The sequence below is a fragment of the Oncorhynchus mykiss genome, chromosome 13 (genome assembly GCF_013265735.2).
Source record: "Oncorhynchus mykiss isolate Arlee chromosome 13, USDA_OmykA_1.1, whole genome shotgun sequence".
Taxonomy (NCBI): domain Eukaryota; kingdom Metazoa; phylum Chordata; class Actinopteri; order Salmoniformes; family Salmonidae; genus Oncorhynchus; species Oncorhynchus mykiss.
In genome coordinates this window covers 1,403,305-1,419,236 of record NC_048577.1, presented here as the reverse complement: position 1 = coordinate 1,419,236, position 15,932 = coordinate 1,403,305, and the positions used below count along the sequence as shown (strand labels likewise).

Sequence of the window (15,932 nt, the reverse complement as noted above, 5' to 3'; positions counted from 1 at the left end):
ACCTTGAGGATTGATTCTAAACAACGTTTGCCATGTTTCTGTCGATATTATGGAGCTAATTTGGAAAAAAGTTTGCCGTTGTAGTGATAGCATTTTCCGGTCGATTTCTCAGCCAAGCATGATGAACAACCCATTTCGCCTACAAAAATTATATTTTGGGGAAAAAGGAACATTTGCTATCTACCTGGGAGTCTCCTGAGTGAAAGCATCTGAAGTTCTTCGAAGGTAAATGATTTCATTTGGTTGCTTTTCTTATTTTGGTGAAAATGTTACCTGCTGCCAGCAGAGCCTAGCATAGCATTATGCCATGATAAACTTACACAAATGCTTGTCTAGCGTTGGCTGTAACGCATATTTTGAAAATCTGAGATGACAGTGTGATTAACAAAAGGCTAAGCTGTGTCTCAATATATTTCATTTGTGATTTTCATGAATAGGAAAATTTTCTAGGGGTATTAATGTCCGCTGCGTTATGCTAATTCGTTTGAGGCTATGATTACGCTCCCGGATCCGGGATTGCTAGTCACACAATGAGTTACCGTCTCCCGAATTATCTCAAGAATATATAGATATCATAACAGTAACTAATTTAATAATTTCCTCGTATCAGTATCATTGTGAACGTCGTTGACTTCTTGAAATCGGTACAAACCCAAGTATCACTGATCATTTCCGTTCCACACAAATTGATTTGATTATTTATTTACTAACAAACGAAATGATAACATAGGATACACAAACATGGTATAGGTTATTGATTGGAAACTTAATACGACGACAACAAGTCCCTAGCGGACTAACACAATATGACACTTGTTACACAAGATGGAGAGTTAGAGAAAGAAAGAGACGCAACACTTGAATACATTTGGGAACTACGCCCACAGTATAGCCCTTAATATCTTGCCCCAAACTGACGCTCTTCTGGGTAAGAAGTAACGCATGTATTTACGTGCTGAAGGTCTCTGTCGGGTATCACTGTTGGGCCCTTCGTGGGCCGGGTTCCCGCTTGATGAGGAGGGTTCAGTTGGGCCTTCTCTCTGTTGGGCCCTTCGTGGGCCGGGTTCCCGCTTGATGAGGAGGGTTCAGTTGGGCCTTCTCTCTGTTGGGCCCTTCGTGGGCCGGGTTCTCACTTGATGAGGAGGTTCCTTCTTATTTCGGCTGGCCTTCTCCGGTCGTTCTCAGGTGTAAGGCTCTGATTTGTCCACAAAATGTCACAATGTCCTTCTTCTTAGTTGTCTGATTACTTTGCACTCATTCTGGAAGAGTGGTGTCCTGAGGACGGCTAATCAGCCATGACGGTGATCCCAGAGTGGTGTCCTGAGGACACTAAGAACAGCTAGTTAACCGTAGCATTGATTGTTAAGAGGTTCCGTTGTCTTCCGTTTGTTGCGTTTCGCGGGGGGGGGGGGTCGTTCGTGTAAAACGGAGGCGTTTTTCGTCATTCTGACCCGTTCTCCGGGCTCCCTGGGGCGTGGCTAGTTACGAGGCAAGGTTTTAGAATTACTATCTCGTTAGAGTACTAAAATCACAATCCTATTATCACAAAAGCATTCTCTTTATCCTTGATATTTTCTACACAACGTAAAGAATGTAAACCTGATATACACAGTGTGAAAGCTCTTGAAGTTTTTTATTTTTTATTTTACCCCTTTCTCCCCAATTTCGTGGTATCCAATTGTTGTAGTAGCTACTATCTTGTCTCATCGCTACAACTCCCGTACAGGCTCGGGAGAGACGAAGGTTGAAAGTCATGCGTCCTCCGATACACAACCCAACCAAGCCGCACTGCTTCTTAACACAGCACACATCCAACCCGGAAGCCAGCCGCACCAATGCGCCGGAGGAAACACCGTGCACCTGGCCACCTTGGTTAGCGTACACTGCGCCCAGCCCGCCACAGGAGTCGCTGGTGCGCGATGAGACAAGGACACCCCTACCGACCAAGCCCTCCCTAACCCGGGCGACGCTAGGCCAATTGTGCGTCGCCCCACGGACCTCCCGGTCGCGGCCGGTTACGACAGAGCCTGGGCGCGAACCCAGGGACTCTGATGGCACAGCTGGCGCAGTACAGCGCCCTTAACCACTGCGCCACCCGGGAGGCCAGCTCTTGAAGTTAATGCTTTCATTAAAACCTATTTATAACAATTTTAATGACATCACAAAATAGACATTACATTTTCCATATTCCATCTCTCATCGTTCCCAACATTCGGATGTTGGAATATATTGTCCCAGTGTCCATTGTTTGATGTTGAAGTTTTTTGGGTCGTCTAAGAATCTCTCGGTAACAAAGAGACATTCCAGTCGCCCAAATTAGACCCCAAAAGGAATAGTCTGCTGCCTACAATTTACAATCGATGGTGAGGTGTCATAAAACCCCCATATCCCTCCATCCCTCTATTGGACGCTGATCCACTGTAACCTGATCCTCGGATCCTCACAGGAGTCATGGCAACAGTATATCTGGAGAGAGAGAGAGCCATGATTCTGTGTAACAGAGTATGTTAGACATCGTTGGATCCTCACAGGAGAGTCATGTCAGTCTCCAGATGAAAACTAAGACAAAAAAGTAGGTCTATTTCAATAATGATTTCATTTGGCAGAAAAAAAAGAAAAAAAAATTCTCAGGTCAAAAACACAAGTCGGAACACAGCCTCTCTATTCTCTCATGTGTTTTCAGGTCCTCTGACTGGGAAAATGTCTTTCCACAATGAGAGCAGTGGTATGTCTTCTCCTCCTGTGTATGTATTATTTCATGCTTATTCAGATGCCTTAACCGGTTAAATCTCTGTCCACACAGGGAGCAGCGGTAGGGCTTATCCCCTCCTATGTGTGTCCTGTCATGCACATTCAGGGCCTCTAACTTGGTAAAACTCATTTCACACAGGGAGCAGCGGTAGAGCTTTTCGTGTGTGTGTGTCCTCTCATGGAGTTTCAAAGTCGTTAACCACCTAAAACTCTTTTCACACTGGGAACAGTGGTTGGGCTTTTCTCCTGTATGTATTCTCTCATGTGATTTCAGGTGTAGTAATCGGGTAAAACTTTTTCCACAGTAGGAGCAGTGGTGTCGTCTCGCTGGTTTGGGTGTCACTGGGTCTGGTTCCCCTGAAGGACTCTTCCCGCTGTCAGAGTGAGAGTCTGGTCCCTCTCCTGCCAAAGACAAACAGATTATTTAGTTAAATACTTAATAGAGACCCGAATAAAACTTCTACATGATAAAACTGGCTCCATGTTAGAGGAGGAGCCTGGTGAAGAGCTCCGGTCTGAGTAACTGACTGATGCTGCCCCCTCTGTGACATCGCTGCCCCCTCTGTGACATCGCTGCCCCCTCTGTGACATCGCTGCCCCCTCTGTGACATCGCTGCCCCCTCTGTGACATCGCTGCTCCCTCTGTGACATCGCTGCTCCATCTGTGACGTCTCTGCCCCCTCTGTGACGTCTCTGCCCACTCTGTGACATCGCTGCTCCCTTTGTGACATCGCTGCCCCCTCTGTGACATCGCTGCCCCCTCTGTGACATCGCTGCCCCCTCTGTGACATCGCTGCCCCCTCTGTGACATCGTTGCTCCCTCTGTGACATCGCTGCCCCCTCCTTTTAAACTACTGCCCAGCCTTTCTGAACTGTCTGACTGAACAACACCTTATCATCTGAATCTGTGGTAGACCATCACCAAGAGGGCCCTCCACCAATAAAATGGATTGATCATGCTGTTTAATCAGCTTCTTGATATGCCACACCTGTGGATGGATTATCTTGGCAAAGGAGAAATGCTCACTAACAGAATGACTGCCCATTAACTTCAAGGATGGGCCCATGTGGTTCTGGTGTTAAAAAGACTTGGTGGCTTTAATAACACAGGACAGTAGATCTCCAGGAAGAGGGTTGGACTGAACCTACAGGACAGTAGATCTCCAGGAAGAGGATTGGGCTGAATCTACAGGACAGTAGATCTCCAGGAAGAGGATTGGGCTGAACCTACAGGACGAGAGTTGAACCTACAGGACAGCAGATCTCCAGGAAGAGGGTTGGACTGAACCTACAGGACGAGAGTTGAACCTACAGGACAGCAGATCTCCAGGAAGAGGGTTGGACCGAAAACCTACAGGACAGTAGATCTCCAGGAAGAGGGTTGGACTGAACCTACAGGACAGTAGATCTCCAGGAAGAGGGTTGGGCTGAACCTACAGGACGAGAGTTGAACCTACAGGACAGCAGATCTCCAGGAAGAGGGTTGGACTGAAAACCTGCAGGACAGTAGATCTCCAGGAAGAGGGTTGGACTGAACCTACAGGACAGTAGATCTCTAGGAAGAGGGTTGGGCTGAGAACCCACAGGACAGTAGATCTCCAGGAAGAGGGTTGGGCTGAAAACCCTCAGGACAGTAGATCTCCAGGAAGAGGGTTGGGCTGAAAACCTACAGGACAGTAGATCTCCAGGAAGAGGGTTGGGCTGAAAACCCACAGGACAGTAGATCTCCAGGAAGAGGGTTGGGCTGAAAACCTACAGGACAGTAGATCTCCAGGAAGAGGGTTGGGCTGAAAACCCTCAGGGACAGTAGATCTCCAGGAAGAGGGTTGGGCTGAAAACCCCCAGGGACAGTAGATCTCCAGGAAGAGGGTTGGACTGAAAACCCTCAGGGACAGTAGATCTCCAGGAAGAGGGTTGTGCTGAAAACCCTCAGGGACAGTAGATCTACAGGAAGATGGTTGGACTGAAAACCTACAGGACAGTAGATCTCCAGGAAGAGGGTTGGGCTGAAAACCCACAGGACAGTAGATCTCCAGGAAGAGGGTTGGGCTGAAAACCCACAGGACAGTAGATCTCCAGGAAGAGGGTTGGGCTGAAACCCCACAGGACAGTAGATATCCAGGAAGAGGGTTGGGCTGAAACCCCACAGGACAGTAGATCTCCAGGAAGAGGGTTGGGCAGCACAGGCATAGATTACAGACATCATTGTGCTGCTTTATTTCCAGACCTTTCCAAGGCCTTCAACACTGTTGACCATCACATGGGTTTTCTCTTTGTCATTATGGGGTATTGTGATGTCATTATGGGGTATTGTGATGTTTTTTATTTATTTTTTAGATCTTGCCTCTCCCTAAACAGCAGAAATCAGATTGTACAGTCAACTGTTCCTGACAGTTGTTGATTATGGTGACACCGTTTCCCAGAATGCAGCAGTCACTACCCTTAAACATTTGGATGCCATCTACCATACAGCACCACTTCTCTTATCACTGGTGACAGTTCTGATACTCACCACTGCATCCTGTATCAAAAGGTTGGCTGGTCCCTTGGTATTGGAAAGGCTTTTCCCCTGCGTGTATCCTCTGATGCTTCTTCAGGCTCCTTAACCAGGCAAAACTCTTTTCACACTGGGAACATTGGAAAGGCTTTTCTCCTGAGTGTATCTTCTCATGCCGATTTAGATTCCCTAAACAGGTAAAACTCTTTCCACACTGGGAACATTGGAAAGGCTTTTCTCCTGTGTGTTTTTTCTCATGCCGTTTTAGGTCCCCTGAGAGGGAGAATCTCATTCCACATTGGGAGCAGTGATGTTGTCTCGCTGGTTTGGGTGTCACTGGGTCTGGTCCCCCTGAAGGACTCTTTCCGCTGTCAGAGTGGGAGTCTGGTCTCTCTCCTGCCAAAGACAAACAGATTATTTAGTTAAATACTTAGAGAACTGAAGAAAACTTCTACATAATAAAACTTGCTCCCTCTGTGACATCGCTGCCCCCTTTGTGACATCGCTGCTCCCTCTGTGACATCGCTGCCCCCTCTGTGACATCGCTGCTCCCTCTGTGACATCGCTGCCCCCTTTGTGACATCGCTGCTCCCTCTGTGACATCGCTGCCCCCTCTGTGACATCGCTGCCCCCTCTGTGACATCGCTGCCCCCTCTGTGACATCGCTGCTCCCTCTGTGACATCGCTGCCCCCTCTGTGACATCGCTGCCCCCTCTGTGACATCGCTGCCCCCTCTGTGACATCGCTGCCCCCTCTGTGACATCGCTGCCCCCTCTGTGACATCGCTGATCCCTCCTTTTAAACTACTGCCCATCCTTTCTGAACTGTCTGACTGAACAACACATCATCTGAAGCTGTGGAAGACCATCACCAAGACCTGCCAGATCTCTACATGGGTTTTGTTTAGTTTTTACAGTCTGAGATGGTCTTTGTGATGAAAAGTGTTGTATATAAAACAATAATTACTACTATTGTTATACTATCAGGTTTAGTCCCGCAATCACCTCATGAATTTAAATAATGTATTACTCTGTATTACTCTTTTTCAGTCCTTGATTTTCCCTCAATACGTCTAAATAATGATATATATATATATATAATGGAGTGTCATTGTTACAATCTTAAGTTCACCTAGAGGACTGACATTTACCCACTCTGGGTTTTGCCCACTAGATGCCGCTGTTCCTGCTATTTGACACAAGTTTTTTTTATACATTTTGCTGTGTTTATTAAATGGATAACAACAATTTCTTTCCAACTTTGGGTAGAAAACCAATAGCTTTTTTCTCACGATTAAAATATATTGTCCTCCGATTCAGTCCTCCATGAAAGCAATTTAGTCCTTCTCTGGCGTGTGGATTATTCCCTTCAAAGAAGTGATCTGGATTAGTTAAGACCATTCCTGGTTGGTGGGGTCTGGATTAGTTAAGACCATCCCTGGTTGGTGGGGGGTTGTGGACTGATACTGTATACTGGTTGGTGGGGTGGTGGTGTGGACTGATACTGTATACTGGTTGGTGGGGTGGTGGTGTGGACTGATACTGTATACTGGTTGGTGGGGTGGTGGTGTGGACTGATACTGTATACTGGTTGGTGGGGTGGTGGTGTGGACTGATACTGTATACTGGTTGGTGGGGTGGTGGTGTGGACTGATACTGTATACTGGTTGGTGGGTGGTGGTGTGGACTGATACTGTATACTGGTTGGTGGGGTGGTGGTGTGGACTGATACTGTATACTGGTTGGTGGGGTGGTGGTGTGGACTGATACTGTATACTGGTTGGTGGGGTGGTGGTGTGGACTGATACTGTATACTGGTTGGTGGGGTGGTGGTGTGGACTGATACTGTATACTGGTTGGTGGGGTGGTGGTGTGGACTGATACTGTATACTGGTTGGTGGGGTGGTGGTGTGGACTGATACTGTATACTGGTTGGTGGGGTGGTGGTGTGGACTGATACTGTATACTGGTTGGTGGGGTGGTGGTGTGGACTGATACTGTATACTGGTTGGTGGGGTGGTGGTGTGGACTGATACTGTATACTGGTTGGTGGGGTCTGGATTAGTTAAGACCATTCCTGGTTGGTGGGGTGGTGGTGTGGACTGATACTGTATACTGGTTGGTGGGGTCTGGATTAGTTAAGACCATTCCTGGTTGGTGGGGTGGTGGTGTGGACTGATACTGTATACTGGTTGGTGGGGTGGTGTTGTGGACTGATACTGTATACTGGTTGGTGGGGTCTGGATTAGTTAAGACCATTCCTGGTTGGTGGGGTGGTGGTGTGGACTGATACTGTATACTGGTTGGTGGGGTGGTGGTGTGGACTGATACTGTATACTGGTTGGTGGGGTCTGGATTAGTTAAGACCATTCCTGGTTGGTGGGGTGGTGGTGTGGACTGATACTGTATACTGGTTGGTGGGGTCTGGATTAGTGAAGACCATTCCTGGTTGGTGGGGTCTGGATTAGTTAAGACCATTCCTGGTTGGTGGGGTGGTGTGGACTGATACTGTATACTGGTTGGTGGGGTGGTGGTGTGGACTGATACTGTATACTGGTTGGTGGGGTGGTGGTGTGGACTGATACTGTATACTGGTTGGTGGGGTGGTGGTGTGGACTGATACTGTATACTGGTTGGTGGGGTGGTGGTGTGGACTGATACTGTATACTGGTTGGTGGGGTCTGGATTAGTTAAGACCATTCCTGGTTGGTGGGGTGGTGGTGTGGACTGATACTGTATACTGGTTGGTGGGGTCTGGATTAGTTAAGACCATTCCTGGTTGGTGGGGTGGTGGTGTGGACTGATACTGTATACTGGTTGGTGGGGTGGTGGTGTGGACTGATACTGTATACTGGTTGGTGGGGTCTGGATTAGTTAAGACCATTCCTGGTTGGTGGGGTGGTGGTGTGGACTGATACTGTATACTGGTTGGTGGGGTGGTGGTGTGGACTGATACTGTATACTGGTTGGTGGGGTCTGGATTAGTTAAGACCATTCCTGGTTGGTGGGGTGGTGGTGTGGACTGATACTGTATACTGGTTGGTGGGGTCTGGATTAGTTAAGACCATTCCTGGTTGGTGGGGTCTGGATTAGTTAAAACCATTCCTGGTTGGTGGGGTGGTGTGGACTGATACTGTATACTGGTTGGTGGGGTGGTGGTGTGGACTGATACTGTATACTGGTTGGTGGGGTGGTGGTGTGGACTGATACTGTATACTGGAAACTGCATCTAACGGCTATCTAAGCTCCATTCATGTAGATCAGGTTGTCATTCCTGTGGTATTATTGATCAGGTCGTCATTCCTGTGGTATTATTGATCAGGTCGTCATTCCTGTGGTATTATTGATCAGGTTGTCATACCTGTGGTATTATTGATCAGGTTGTCATACCTGTGGTATTATTGATCAGGTTGTCATACCTGTGGTATTATTGATCAGGTTGTCATACCTGTGGTATTATTGATCAGGTTGTCATTCCTGTGGTATTATTGATCAGGTTGTCATACCTGTGGTATTATTGATCAGGTTGTCATACCTGTGGTATTATTGATCAGGTTGTCATTCCTGTGGTATTATTGATCAGGTTGTCATTCCTGTGGTATTATTGATCAGGTTGTCATTCCTGTGGTATTATTGATCAGGTTGTCATTCCTGTGGTATTATTGATCAGGTTGTCATTCCTGTGGTATACAGGCTTTATTGCTTAAACTATTACCCTACGTATTTATCTAGACAGGGAAGATAACAGTTTAATGTGGCTCTATACTCCACTATGTATTTATCTAGACAGGGAAGATAACAGTTTAATGTGGCTCTGTGTTCCCCTACGTATTTATCTAGACAGGGAAGATAACAGTTTAATGTGGCTCTGTGTTCCCCTACGTATTTATCTAGACAGGGAAGATAACAGTTTAATGTGGCTCTGTACTCCACTATGTATTTATCTAGACAGGGAAGATAACAGTTTAATGTGGCTCTATACTCCACTACGTATTTATCTGGACAGGGAAGATAACAGTTTAATGTGGCTCTATACTCCACTACGTATTTATCTAGACAGGGAAGATAACAGTTTAATGTGGCTCTATACTCCACTATGTATTTATCTAGACAGGGAAGATAACAGTTTAATGTGGCTCTGTGTTCCACTACGTATTTATCTAGACAGGGAAGATAACAGTTTAATGTGGCTCTATACTCCCCTACGTATTTATCTAGACAGGGAAGATAACAGTTTAATGTGGCTCTATACTCCCCTACGTATTTATCTAGACAGGGAAGATAACAGTTTAATGTGGCTCTGTGTTCCACTACGTATTTATCTAGACAGGGAAGATAACAGTTTAATGTGGCTCTATACTCCACTACGTATTTATCTAGACAGGGAAGATAACAGTTTAATGTGGCTCTATACTCCACTACGTATTTATCTAGACAGGGAAGATAACAGTTTAATGTGGCTCTATACTCCACTACGTATTTATCTAGACAGGGAAGATAACAGTTTAATGTGGCTCTGTGTTCCACTACGTATTTATCTAGACAGGGAAGATAACAGTTTAATGTGGCTCTATACTCCCCTATGTATTTATCTAGACAGGGAAGATAACAGTTTAATGTGGCTCTGTGTTCCACTACGTATTTATCTAGACAGGGAAGATAACAGTTTAATGTGGCTCTATACTCCCCTATGTATTTATCTAGACAGGGAAGATAACAGTTTAATGTGGCTCTATACTCCCCTACGTATTTATCTAGACAGGGAAGATAACAGTTTAATGTGGCTCTATACTCCACTACGTATTTATCTAGACAGGGAAGATAACAGTTTAATGTGGCTCTATACTCCCCTACGTATTTATCTAGACAGGGAAGATAACAGTTTAATGTGGCTCTGTGTTCCACTACGTATTTATCTAGACAGGGAAGATAACAGTTTAATGTGGCTCTATACTCCCCTATGTATTTATCTAGACAGGGAAGATAACAGTTTAATGTGGCTCTATACTCCCCTACGTATTTATCTAGACAGGGAAGATAACAGTTTAATGTGGCTCTATACTCCCCTATGTATTTATCTAGACAGGGAAGATAACAGTTTAATGTGGCTCTATACTCCCCTATGTATTTATCTAGACAGGGAAGATAACAGTTTAATGTGGCTCTGTGTTCCACTACGTATTTATCTAGACAGGGAAGATAACAGTTTAATGTGGCTCTGTGTTCCCCTACGTATTTATCTAGACAGGGAAGATAACAGTTTAATGTGGCTCTGTACTCCCCTACGTATTTATCTAGACAGGGAAGATAACAGTTTAATGTGGCTCTATACTCCACTATGTATTTATCTGGACAGGGAAGATAACAGTTTAATGTGGCTCTGTGTTCCCCTACGTATTTATCTAGACAGGGAAGATAACAGTTTAATGTGGCTCTGTGTTCCCCTACGTATTTATCTAGACAGGGAAGATAACAGTTTAATGTGGCTCTGTACTCCCCTACGTATTTATCTAGACAGGGAAGATAACAGTTTAATGTGGCTCTGTGTTCCCCTATGTATTTATCTGGACAGGGAAGATAACAGTTTAATGTGGCTCTGTACTCCCCTATGTATTTATCTAGACAGGGAAGATAACAGTTTAATGTGGCTCTGTACTCCCCTATGTATTTATCTGGACAGGGAAGATAACAGTTTAATGTGGCTCTGTACTCCAGCATTTTAGATTTGAGATCAAATGTTTCATATGAGACAAAGGAACAGAACGTCACCTTTTAGTTGAGGGTATATTCATACATATCAGTTTTACCATTTAGAAATAAAATATCTAGTCCCTACATTTGAATGCCTCATAAGTATTTGGACAAATTCACTTATATGTGTATTAAAGTATTTGGTCCCATATTCCTAGAACACGATGACTACATCCAGCTTGTGACTCTACAAACTTGTTGGATACATTTGCAGTTTGTTTTGGTTGTGTTTCAGATGATGTTGTTCCCAACAGAAATTAATGGTGTTGGGCTCTGAGAATATGAAAGATACTTATTCATGAACATGAGGGGAGAGAGGGTGATGTATAACATTTACATTATATCAGGGATCCTATTGGAAGACTGAGTGCAGGGAGGTGATCACATTGATAAGAGGAGAGAGGGTGATGTATAACGTTTACATTATATCAGGGATCCTATTGGACGACTGAGTGCAGGGAAGTGATCACGTGGCAGACATTGATAAGGGGAGAGAGCCATGGATTAGTGATGAAGGGGGGGGGGTTCGAGGTCAGGCCATGTTAAGGGAGGAAGTCAAGTGTGTGGCCCGTATTATTTAGTGTCCTGTAATGTGCAGTAAAGTGCAGTAAAGTGCAGTAAAGATACAATGTTTGTACAGATGTGCAGGAGGAGGATTTTTGTCTAATCCAGCTGGATTGATCCTCTGGTTCAGTTTTTTCCGTTGAGTTTTAACTCTGAGAATTAGAACCTAACAACGGTAAATAATGTACTGTGTCATACGAGTCACACAAGAATAGAATATGTTTCTGAACACTTGTATATTCATGTGGATGCTAACATGATGGGTTCGGTAGGTAGCCTAGTGGTTAGAGAGTTGGGCCAGTAACTGAAATGTTGATGGTTCGGTAGGTAGCCTAGTGGTTAGAGCGTTGGGCCAGTAACTGAAATGTTGCTGGGTTCGGTAGGTAGCCTAGTGGTTAGAGAGTTGGGCCAGTAACTGAAATGTTGATGGGTTCGGTAGGTAGCCTAGTGGTTAGAGAGTTGGGCCAGTAACTGAAATGTTGATGGGTTCGGTAGGTAGCCTAGTGGTTAGAGAGTTGGGCCAGTAACTGAAATGTTGCTGGGTTCCGTAGGTAGCCTAGTGGTTAGAGAGTTGGGCCAGTAACTGATATGTTGATGGGTTCGGTAGGTAGCCTAGTGGTTAGAGAGTTGGGCCAGTAACTGAAATGTTGCTGGGTTCCGTAGGTAGCCTAGTGGTTAGAGAGTTGGGCCAGTAACTGAAATGTTGATGGGTTCGGTAGGTAGCCTAGTGGTTAGAGAGTTGGGCCAGTAACTGAAATGTTGCTGGGTTCCGTAGGTAGCCTAGTGGTTAGAGAGTTGGGCCAGTAACCAAAATGTTGCTGGGTCGAATCCCCGAGCTGACAAGGTAAAAATCTGTTGTTCTGCCCTTTTGCCCTTGAACAACCCACTGTTCCCCGGTAGGCTGCCATTGTAAATAATCTGTTCTTTACTGACTTGCCTGGTTAAATAAAATCATTTTTGGGGGGGGGGGGGGGGGGGGGTGGATCATGAATAATAATGAGTAAGAAAGGTAGAGCCATAAATATCATACTCCTTATTGGTACTTAAACGTTTTATATCTCTGCTGTCCTAATAAACAGATAGGGGAGAGTAGCTGAGGGTTTGAACAAATGGAACATCTCTAATTCATAGACAGAGCTGTGGATGCAAGGACCCACCATGAGATCAAAATTATTGTTTTAAAACCGTTGAGTCAAATACAGTGTTTGTTTACATTTGCATTGTTTACACACAACGGAGCTTTACACGCTTATATTTGGGTTCTGGTGAGGTGCACATTTCAGTGCAATGTCCCTTTGGCTTTAAAACCACACATTAGTTCAACAACTGCAGAGTTTCTGGCTGTGTTTTTAAGACTGTACTCACTGGTGTTAATCAGATCTTCAGTCTCCTCTTCCTTTCCTTCATCTCCCAAAAGATCATCATCTTCTTTGTTCAATGTTACAGCCTCCTCTTCCTCTTTCACTCTAAAATGTTCTTTCTCTTCTTTCAGGACAATGTTCAGCCCCAGAGCTTCTTTCTCCGTCCAGCAGACCGCCTCTTCTTTAACAGGAGGATAGTCGTTCAGTGAGTTCATGGTCGGGCTAGCTAGCATTAACGATAAGCTTAGTGCTAGACTCAGTATAATCAACACATTTAACAAGCAAATTACTTTAAGTTAAATAGTAGATACGTAAAGTATTGTGTTAAAGTATTGTATTGTGAGTATTTTGTGTTAAAAAATACCGAGATCAATATACAGAAAAATGGTCTAAAGACCTTGTTTTCGGTTGTATGTTGGCTACCAGGCTAAAGAGGTGGTTGAATGAGTCAGTATCCGTGTTGAAACAGCTTCCGGTGTCGTGTGGTCGCATATCGCGGTCAGCTGACTGGAATGGGTAACGCAGTTTAGAAAAATATTCACTACATTGTTTATTCATTTAGAGATGAGCAAATATGTTTTGTCTGACTTCTTACAGCTAAAACATTCTTATATGCAGATCTATAGCTACATGTGAATATGTACATTATGAATATATACTGGTAGAATAGTTTAATGCAGACCTGTAGCTACATATGAATACACGAGGATACATGAGGTGAGAATAGTTTGCTGTAGTTCAGTTGGTAGAGCATGGCGCACACAACGCCAGTCTTGACAATGTAATGCCAGTTGCATGCTATCGAGGTGCTGTTATTGAAGAAGTGTCCTGTCTACTAGATTACATGTCACGCTGGTTTTCTGTACATAAGGTATATTTGGATATACTAGATTAGACTACACCTAGTAGAGAATCGAAGAGGCATTTGAAATTTACTGTATTCTATTATATAATATATATTTCAAAGTCGAAATGCAAAGAACAACCTCTCTACCAACAATCTACATGAACCCTTCTAGTCTGGCTAGATACAACTATAGAACTACCTCTCTACCAAACCTCTCTACCAACAATCTACATGAACCCTTCTAGTCTGGCTAGATACAACTACAGAACTACCTCTCTACCAACAATCCACATGAACCCTTCTAGTCTGGCTAGATACAACTACAGAACTACCTCTCTACCAACAATCCACATTAACCCTTCCAGTCTGACTAGATACAACTACAGAACTACCTCTCTACCAACAATCTACATGAACCCTTCTAGTCTGGCTAGATACAACTACAGAACTACAGAACTACCAACAATCCACATGAACCCTTCTAGTCTGACTAGTGTTAGGGTTGCGTCAATTCGAATCTGGTATCAGAACAAGTTATAACACTGAGTCACTGATTGTACTCTATGTACTTTTATTAGCTAAGCAATAAATGTCAAATGCAACTTTCGTATATACGGGCTCACTGTAATACCACGCAGGGCAGAACAGGGAACTGACAGGATGTACGAAAACAGCTGTTCTTATACTGTGATAGACATAGTTCCAACCCGTCTGTTGGCCTATCACAGTAGAGGCTGAGCGTGGTTTAGACTTGCTCAGCCTATCGCAGGCGCTCCTTGGAGTCCACCCTCTGTCGATGTATAGATCCTTACTGTTCTGGTATCGCAGCCTAGTTATAACAGTTGTTCAGTTCCTGCTATTGTGTTGTTCAGTATTTTTCCATCTCAGTTAAACCTCGTGATGACCACCCCTCCCTATACCTGATTAACCACAACTTTGAAAGATACAGCAAGTCACACCATGTGCTCAATATTGTCACATACAAACACAAGGACAAAGCATCGGCTGGGCTGTTATCTACAGTTTTGCAACATGCAGGTCACACCATGTTACTCAGTTCTTGTCACACACACAAACAGGCAAGTAGATGTAGCAAGCAGTTGTTTAATCTCATGATGATGCTCAAGTGCACAAATGCAGACACCTCACACAGCCAACATCAGATAATATTTAATCATATATATGGTAATGGCTATAATGTAAAACACAGAATCCCACACTAGATACAACTACAGAACTACCTCTCTACCAACAATACACATGAACCCTTCTAGTCTGGCTAGATACAAGTACAGAACTACCTCTCCACCAACAATCTACACGAACCCTTCTAGTCTGACTAGATACAACTACAGAACTACCTCTCTACCAACAATACCAAGAGTGTGCAAAGCTGTCATCAAGGCAAAGGGTGGCTACTTTGAAGAATCTGAAATATAAAATATATTTTGATTAGTTTAGTTTTTTGGTTACTACATGATTCCATATGTGTTATTTCATAGTTTTGATGTCTTCACTATTATTCTACAATGTAGAAAATAGTAAAAAATAAACAAAAACCCTGCAACGAGTAGGTGTGTCCAAACTTTTGGCTGGTACTGTAAGCACTCAGACCCCTTTGCTATGAGACTCAAAATTGAGTTTAAATGCATCCTGTTTCCATTGATCATCCTTGAGATGTTTCTACAACTTGATTGTCTATATAAGGTCTTACAGTTGACGGTGCAAAACACAAAACACAAGCCAGGAGGTCAAAGGGATTGTGTCAAAACACAGATCTGGGGAAGGGAACCAAAACGTTTCGGCAGTATTGAAGGTATCCAAGACCACAGTGGCCTCCATCATTCTTCAATGGAAGAAGTTTGGAACCACCAAGACTCTTCCTCGAGCTGGACACCCGGCCAAACTGACCAATCGGAGGAGAAGGGCCTTGGTCAGGGAGGTGACCAAGAACCCGATGGTCACTCTGACAGTGCCCCAAAGTTTCTCTGTGGAGATGGGAGAACCTTTCAGAAAGATAACCATCTCTGCAGGAGTCCACCAGTTGGGCCTTTATGGAAGAATGGCAAGACGGAAGCCACTTCTCAGTAAAAGACACATGACAGCCCGCTTGGAGTTTGCCAAAAGGCACCTAAAGGACTCTCAGACCATGAGAAACAAGA

The 15,932-nt window shown here is 44.4% G+C and overlaps 1 protein-coding gene across 1 annotated transcript; it reads right to left on the bottom strand.

The window, feature by feature from the left end:
- Positions 1 to 1,981: 1,981 nt before the first annotated feature.
- On the bottom strand, positions 1,982 to 13,370 carry LOC110511565 (zinc finger protein 135). Its single transcript, XM_036939846.1, has 3 exons — positions 12,928 to 13,370; positions 5,264 to 5,644; positions 1,982 to 3,153 (listed from the first exon to the last, which is right to left on the bottom strand). Exons 1-3 carry the CDS (start codon positions 13,154 to 13,156, stop codon positions 2,633 to 2,635), a joined length of 1,131 nt encoding a protein of 376 aa, XP_036795741.1. The 5' UTR covers positions 13,157 to 13,370; the 3' UTR covers positions 1,982 to 2,632.
- Positions 13,371 to 15,932: the final 2,562 nt, after the last annotated feature.